This window comes from Tachypleus tridentatus, chromosome 13 (assembly GCF_004210375.1).
Source record: "Tachypleus tridentatus isolate NWPU-2018 chromosome 13, ASM421037v1, whole genome shotgun sequence".
NCBI classification, from domain to species: Eukaryota; Metazoa; Arthropoda; class Merostomata; order Xiphosura; family Limulidae; genus Tachypleus; species Tachypleus tridentatus.
In genome coordinates, this window is record NC_134837.1 from 91,778,696 (window position 1) to 91,787,197 (window position 8,502).

Sequence of the window (8,502 nt, forward strand, 5' to 3'; positions counted from 1 at the left end):
CCTAATTTTTCATGAAATTTATGTTTACAATCTTTACTCCATATAAGATGATTAATCGTGACATACCCGATTAATATCCGTAAATGAATTTGTATATCATCACAGTGGAAGTCGTGGCGACGCAACGGACAACATGTTTAATACCTATATACTAAGTTCACAAATACTTTCTGACAATGATTATTGACTAGAAATAATTTGTCATATCCTTCCCCGGGGAAGGATATGGTGACATTATTAAACTAAGTTCAACCAGTCGATCGACATTTCAAAGAAGAAGAAAAACTTCATTGTGCTCCATGTAAGCGGAAAAAATTTGTGCAGTAGAGCTAATAGAACGGTAACAATTCCGAATCTACACCTCAGCTTCATCAACCCAACATCTCGTTCTGCAAAGTAAAGGATGAAATTATGTAGAAAATTTTTTTATCCGACAATCCATATCTGCACGTTACCAGCTGTTACCTGGTGCTGTTTACATGATCATGCATAAAGCTTTGAAATTGACGAATGATCACAAGCTTTCAGCTGCGCCTAGAGATCGGCGGCTGCTTTCTTGAAAAGATGACCAAAGAACCTGGAATCATTGCATTGCTTTTCGACCTCATATTTCTCAAGTTATTCCCGACCAGGCTAGAATTACATTTATGCCTTTGTTCTGTTTAAGTAAAGTTTGTCAAAATACGTGGTATATAATTATCTTTATAGTTTGAAGAAACTTGTTTCAAAGTTGGTGTCCGACAGTCGTATGTTTCGTTCTCGAATTTTGTTTAAAGCCATACGAGGGATATTTGTGCTAGTCGTCCATAATTAGCAGTGTAAAACTAGAGGGAAGTTGACTAATCATCACCATTCACCACCAACTCTTAGGCTAGTATTTTACCAAAGAATAGTGAGTGGGACTGACTGTAACATGATAACGCCCATACGGCTGAAAGAACGAACATGTTTGGTGTGACGGGTATTCGAACGTCCTAGTCACCTGGTCATGATAATAGTGTGTAATCATGTTCTTCAGCAGCGATGCTGACGACAATTCCCAAGGTAACATAAGTTCTGAACCATGGTTATATAAAGTGCCATTAAAATTAGTATCGATATCTAACATAACCATAATTTCTATTTAGCCTAATTTCAAAGTATTTTACAGATGTTTAAATAAAAGTTCCACTTTATTACGTAATTAACTTTAGAATCTGAGAGTACTTTACTACATTGTTTTATTATCAAAGTTATTCTATGTATATTAAACATAATCTTCCATACAACGATTTATAAGCATGATGAAATTATTTATTTTGAGGGGAGACATACCAAAGTATGGCAAAACCAGAAAAGCTGTTCTGCAAAAAATTATTTATGCTAGTCATTCTTTCGAGGGACTCAAATTCCAAATTTCCAAGAAACATTTATTCGTGTTTCTAAGGTAATTTTTTCCAGTATTTTGAAAATGAATTATTAAATGCTACGTTAATCAGTGCATTTTATTCGAAATCACTGTATGTTATTATTAAAATACCTTATCAACCCTCAACAGATAAATACCCTTTATTCTGAACGTTTGAAAGTGAAACGTATAATGTTAAGAAGACTCCGTCTATTACCTCACACACTGAAGAAGGCATTCATTTTACTGCTAATTAAGTCAAACAACACTGTTAATTGGAATTTTGTTTTTACTTCAGTAAAAATAAATGAAAAACTAGCATTATATCTTTATAAGATTGTTTTTTTTAGTCTAGGTCGTGTTATTTATGGTTTGTTTATAAGAAAATAGTAAATTTGTTTGAAAACATTTTGTTTTAGCAATATATATGTCATAATATGACAGGCCTCGGTTATTTGATGGTAAACTATGAATTGTGATTCTAAATTAGAAAATTTACACCTACTGAGAAAAAAATATATAAAGACAATTTGTATTCATTTAAATAAAAACTGAGTGAAATCATTATACTTAAAATCAACAACAATGAAAAAACACTATATATATGGAACACAACTAGAGCATTTTTTGTATGCTATCGTAAGTTTAAGATTAAAAAGAACAAAAAAATCTTTTACTCTAAAATTGAGTTCAACAATACAGTTACATTTGATTTGTGTTAAATGTTTTGCAAACATTTTTTTCTCAACAATAGATTCATCTAAATTTTGTATATATATATATATATATATTGAACCGTGGTGTTTGAAAAGCTGTGCATGTAGTCGAAGTTCAACATTCCTGTTTGGAATTCCGGGAAAACAGGCATGAATAATGTTGATGCCACATTTATTTCGCAAGCAGGATATTCTAAATTAAAATAATTAGGAATCAATTACACTATCATTCGAATTTAAAAATATGACGTAACTTAAAGAATAAAAATGTAGATTTACCGTATGTTATTGTTCAGTAGCTATTAGTATGACTGAAATGCTCAACAATTACTTTTCACAGCGGGCGACATAAGTAACCCAGAGCTTTGGCTTTTGATAAGACCGAGAGTACAACACAATTAACCTTTCTAAAATACATGAAATAATTCAAATTAATACATTAACTTAAACATTTTCCGTTACTAGTAGTATGCACTTTTGGTTGTACGTCATGAAATGCCATTTGCTTTATGTAGAAAAGAGAAATGAAATGATTGTTGTTGTTTTGTTGTTTTGAATTAAGCACAAAGCTACACAATGGGCTATCTGTGCTCTGTTCATCACGGGTATCGAAACCCGGATTTTAGCGTTGTAGATCCACAGACATACCGCTAAGCCACTGGGGGGGCAGAATGAAATGGAGTTTACATTTGAAAGTTGTAAAGTATATATAGTACGATCAACAAATAAAAAGATGCCATAATCACAATTTTTTACACATATCATGTAGTTAAACTATTTTTGAACTAAAAATAGCTTTTGCTTGCATAGGTGTTATATTTGACGATTTGCGAAAAACTTATCAAACATCCTACATATCAGGTTTGGAATATAATACAATATTTTCCTAAAGTACTATATTTTTTTGATTATTAAAATAAAAAAGTTTATTTCGTCTTTACACTTTTTTTCAATCTACTAACAACATGCAGAACCTAGCATAGTTTATTTCATCTAAACCAGTGGTTCTTAACCTTTTTCAGTGTTTGCACCCCTTTCAAATCAGTAATCATTTCTCGCACCCCCTGGAAACTTAAATATAAAAAAAGCTAAAAATACAAAGTTGATGTAATCAAAATTTTTTTTTTAATCTTCATACATACAGCATACCTTTTTTCAAGACAAAAAATTTAGGGTACATAATGAAAAATTAATTTCAATTTTGTTAATGATGTTTTTATTTAGCCTGTAATGCACAGTAAACTTAGTGACTTCGTTGCTGCTGTTTTTTCTCTATGATGGCATCAAATCTTGGCGTCTTTGTACTGAGTGCCACTCGCATGTCATGTTCAGAATTCAGCCGATTTCTGCATTTTGTTTGGATGTGAAGTAGACAAGAAAATCCTTGTTCACACAAGTAAGTAGTTGCAAATGGTACCAGCACTTCAAGAGCTTTCTTCGCTAATGCAGGGTATGCTTCCAGCTGACTATTGGTGAACTCCATTTGGATTTCACGATTGTGTCTAAGGTCGATGAGATCTTCCTTGATGCCGCTGACATCTTCCAAATTCTGCATGAAAGGATTCAGGATCCAGTTGTCATAGGTTTGCAGCTCTCCACACGAGAAGTAACCCTCAAATGAAGTACGCAGCATCTGCATATGTTCAACAACTTTTGCAACAAAGTCTGGATGCAGGGTAGAATTTTCTGTGACTGTCTCTTCCAGGCAGGGGAAATTTGCCAAATTTCCCATCTTCACACGCTTTATCCACAAGACAAGTTTTTCTTTGAATGCAGCCAATTTCGCGCTTGCAGTCACAATGTTGAGTCCCCTTCCTTGCAGAGAGAGATTGAGTTCATTGAGAGCTAAGAACACATCAGCCAAATAGGCAAGCATCTGAACAAAACTAGGTTCTTTGAAATATATAGCCAGTTCTTGTACCCTTTCACGGAGAAACTGATGAATTTCTCCTCTCAGTTCAAACACACGAAACAGCACACGACCACGTGACAACCACCTCACTTCAGTGTTGTACAAAAGAACAGTGTATTCCTGACCCATTTCCTCACAAAGTGACTGAAACAATCGATGATTCAAAGCTCGGCTGCGAATAAAGTTTACAACCTTGACACAAATATCCAGAGTTTTCTTGAGATCTAGGGGCAATGTCTTTGCTGCAAGAGAGTGACGATGAAGAAAGCAGTGAGTGATTTTCAGATTAGGAACTTCTTTCCTCATTAATGCAGCAAACCCAGAACGATTGCCCAGCATTGCTGGTGCACCATCTGTACATATTGAACCAATTTTGTCAAGGTGAAGTTCGTTTCTTAGGGAAAAATTCTTGTATTTTGTTAAGCACATCTATAGCTTGTGCAGTTGTCTTTAAGGACTGACAGAAAAGGAAACTTTCTTCCACTTTTTTCTCCTTCACGTAACGAACTACTGCCAATAGCTGACAACAGTTGGATACATCTGTTGATTCATCCACTTGTAGGCTAATCTTAACTGGACTAGCCTTGATGTCAGCTACAACTTGTTCCAGGATGTCAACACTCATGTCGATGATTCGGTTATGGATTACATCATTTGACAAAGACACTTGTTGGAGTTTCTTCTCAGCTTCCTTGCCGAGAACAATCTTTGCCATTTCAAGGGCGCATGGCTTGATCAGTTCCTCACCAATTGTATGGGGTTTCTTTGATTTAGCAATCTGGTATGCAACTTCATAAGAAGCACGCAGTAAAGGTTTCTCTGTTGGCGAAAATCCATAAGTCGGCAATGTGCCAACCTGATCAAACCTAGCTCTTTTGACCCTTAATGTCACAATGTCATTTCCTGCATCCCTGCCACCATGTTTGTTCTTGAAATGTTCATCAAGCTTTGATGGCTTCAAGTTCGCATTTGAGAAGAGTGTGCTGCACAGGATACACTGTGGACGTTGTGTCCCATCCTTCTCTGTAGTACAGGTGAAACCAAACTTGACATATTCGTCATTCCACTTTCGTTTCTTCGACATACTGCAGACAAATCTGGAAAAGAAACACATTCATGTGTAGGTGTTTTCTTTTTTTTATGAATTATCTCTAAAATATGTGATGGAGAGACTGAAATACCTGGTTTAATCAGTATATTTGTAGGCATGACAATACATTCTATGAAAATATTGTAACGGCTACACTGCTACAGTGATGATGTATGTTATGTAAACAACCCAGTGCTCATTTAAATAAATGTGTAGAAAGCAAAATCTGAAATAATACATAACCAATCTTCCACCCTATTGTTATGCATCAGAAAAAAAAATAACATTGAAACAGGGAGACCATAACTCACGTGTTGATGGCACGGATGGGTGGTGTGGACTGAGACGTGATGATAACCTCCCTCTCTCTCCGTGTTGCGCACGTGTCCTGTACGCATCCCTTCCTCGTCTATCCAAATGACATACCCGTTTGTTTACCCTGTATTGGAATCTGATGCAACTTTACCACTTCATTAGGAAATCAGGTTTAGGTTTAACTTTATCTCGGAACACTGCTGAAGCAAAACTGTTTCTTCTTAGGAGAAATATAAAGCATACTCTTATGTAAAAATATAGATTTGCTTTAATTATTCATGGGCATCCTCGTACCCCTTGGGAATCATCTTCGCACCCCCTAGGGGTGAGGGCACCCCTGGTTAAGAACCCCTGATCTAAACAGATGCATGTATTGTTGTAAAATCCCCAATGGATGAATACTTTTTCACCCTATTCTAAATGTTATTTCAAATAAGCAAGAAATTATCTTAAAACGACTGGAATTTGCAATGGCGTTACTATCATCATAATTTTAACGTTGTTACCTTCTCCATAATTTGCAATGATGTTACATCGTTATAACTGGCGGTGATGTTATTATCACCGTAAATGGTAAGATGTTACAATTTACCATAATTGACAATGATGTTACTATCAACATAATTTGCAGTGGTGTTATTATCACAATAACTGATAATGATGTTACTATCACCATAACTGGTAAGATGTTGCTATTAACATAATTCGCAATGATATTAGTATTACCATAATTGGCAATGATGTTACTATAAATATAATTGGTAAAAATGTTACTATCAACATAATTGCATGTGCGTACCCTTATCATATTAGGATTAGATGACTTTCAAATATTTTATTTGTTATTTCTTAAGCAAGACAATGTCCTCTGTGTTCGAAGTTTGTAGAAAATTTACAAATCTTCCGTTAATCATCTAACAGGTATTTATGCTTTTTAATACATTGGAAGATTAATGGAGCACATAATTGTTAATTACTTTTCTAACATTCAGTTTTTATGCAATTACTGAGTTAGTAAGTAGTAATCGAAATTTTGTGTCTATATAACAGAAAACAAACCTTCTAGAAACATTTCACTTCTTTTAGCTAAATTTATTTATTATTTCTAATATAAACTTTTCCTAGCAACTTTTGTTTACAATGCACTGAACATAATAAATCTAAATCATTTTTATAAGCAATTATTATTACTCTTTGCTCCATATCTTATAACCTGCCAACCGTAATTCCCTAAATATTTATGATGCACTGCTATATCGCTTACTATTACACTCCAGAGGTTTAGAAAACAGACAACAGATCTCCTTCTATTTTATCATTGATCTTAAGTAGAATATTAACCGTTATATGATTTACTGATGTTTTCCATATTCCAGTTTTTAGAGAAAGAGTTTGATATGTTTTCAGTTTCAAGTTGTTTCTTTGGATTAAAATTTCTTATTATTAATAATTTGCCTTAATTTTTTAGCAGTAAAATTCTGAGTAAATGGTTTTTATGGTAGATGATGTAATTAATCATAAAGGCGCTTCTCTTTTCTCAGCTCTGTTACACATCTTACTGTACTGCAGTGGTTCACAGAACGAACCACGAATTTAATCATCAGTGATTTTAATATTAATGGATAATTTTTTTTGGTAAGTGTTTTGATATATAGTTATAATTAAAAATTATGCTTTTAATTACGCAGTTAGGAATAGGTGAATGTTTAAGCTTTATGTTGTTGGTAGAGATTTTACGATTTTTCTGTGGATTGTCAGTATAGTACAAGAAGACCAGTTTTATACTACATACTCTCAGTAAAGGTTTACAGTATTTTTATGTTTCATTAAGTGCGACATCATCTACCACAACTTTTTGCATGCTCATAATAATGGTAATGAAATATATTAGAAATCACAAATTCAGCCTCACATCACATGTAAGGTTTGCAATGAAAAGGTATTTTTGGTTCATGTTGCATCTTAATCTCGCCAGATGTCTCCTATTCTAGGTTTACTCTTTTAGCAACAAATAATAGGATTGACCGTCATATTATAACTCTAGGACATCTGTTTTTATCTGTTTGTTCTATGTAAATTCGCGAGGATCCTTGTCTTTGACAAACCTTTTATCAATAAATATAAAACTTTCTAAATATCAATCAAATGTAATTTAAAGTAATTTTTGGAATAAATGATTAAGAATTAAAGCTTCGTTACAAACACTATATTTAAATGAATCAAACAAAGAAATTATTCAATAATAAAGGTAATTAAAAGTTAATAATGAAGGGCCAACAAAGCTCTATAGACTTATTGAAAGTTTCGCTTGTTAATTATTAATTGTTTAATTTCTTAAAAATTGTTTGTATAATTACATTTTACTAGTCATATATTACTGTAACGTAGAATACCCTTCGTATTTTATGCATCTGCATACGAGTAAAAAGAATATCGTGGCTGCTTTATGGACCAGCACCTCTATAAGGTATCTATGTGGATTAAATAGTGTTAGTTTTAAGTTATTTCAAAAGTGGGTGAAAGTTATAGTTATATTATAAATAAACATTGAGAGTAACAAAATTATATAGTTACATCCACTATTCTGTCACATGTGACATGATAAACCAAAAAGGTTTGTCACATTAAATATCCTAAAGAACAATACAATAGTTGCTAGTGGTGAAACTACCTGAGTAAATAAAAGTTTTATTCGAGATAATTGAATTTGTAACAATGCATACAGATATTTGGCAAATTTAATTTTATGTCTGAGTAAAATTATTATTTTTTAACACTTAATGGTTTGGTTTTTAGAATTTCGCACAAAGCTACTCGAGAGCTATCTGTGCTAGCCGTCTCTAATTTAGCAGTGTAAGACTAGAGGGAAGGCAGCTAGTCATCACCACCCACCGCCAACTCTTGGGCTACTCTTTTACTAACGAATAGTGGGATTGACCGTCACATTATAACACCCCCACGACTAGGAGGGCGAGCATGTTTGGCGCGACTCGGGCGCGAACCCGCGACCCTCAGATTACGAAGCGCACGCCTTAACGCGGTAGGCCATGCCAGGCCGACACTTAATGAGTGGCTTCATATA

At 33.9% G+C, this 8,502-nt stretch overlaps 1 protein-coding gene across 1 annotated transcript; it reads right to left on the bottom strand.

Moving 5' to 3' along the window:
* Window positions 1-371: 371 nt before the first annotated feature.
* Window positions 372-5,099, bottom strand: LOC143236219 (protein FAM200C-like). The gene is made up of 3 exons (XM_076474498.1): window positions 4,554-5,099; window positions 3,521-4,423; window positions 372-389 (listed from the first exon to the last, which is right to left on the bottom strand). Exons 1-3 carry the CDS (start codon window positions 5,097-5,099, stop codon window positions 372-374), a joined length of 1,467 nt encoding a protein of 488 aa, XP_076330613.1.
* Window positions 5,100-8,502: the final 3,403 nt, after the last annotated feature.

What these genes read in the sequence shown, in the direction of transcription:
- LOC143236219 (XM_076474498.1), bottom strand. Translation starts at nt 5,099, where the DNA reads ATGTCGAAGAAACGAAAGTGGAATGACGAATATGTCAAGTTTGGTTTC. An exon ending in AAGTGGATGAATCAACAGAT is followed by an intron (nt 4,424 to 4,553) that starts GTATCCAACTGT and finishes ACAAAATACAAG; the next exon opens with AATTTTTCCCTAAGAAACGA.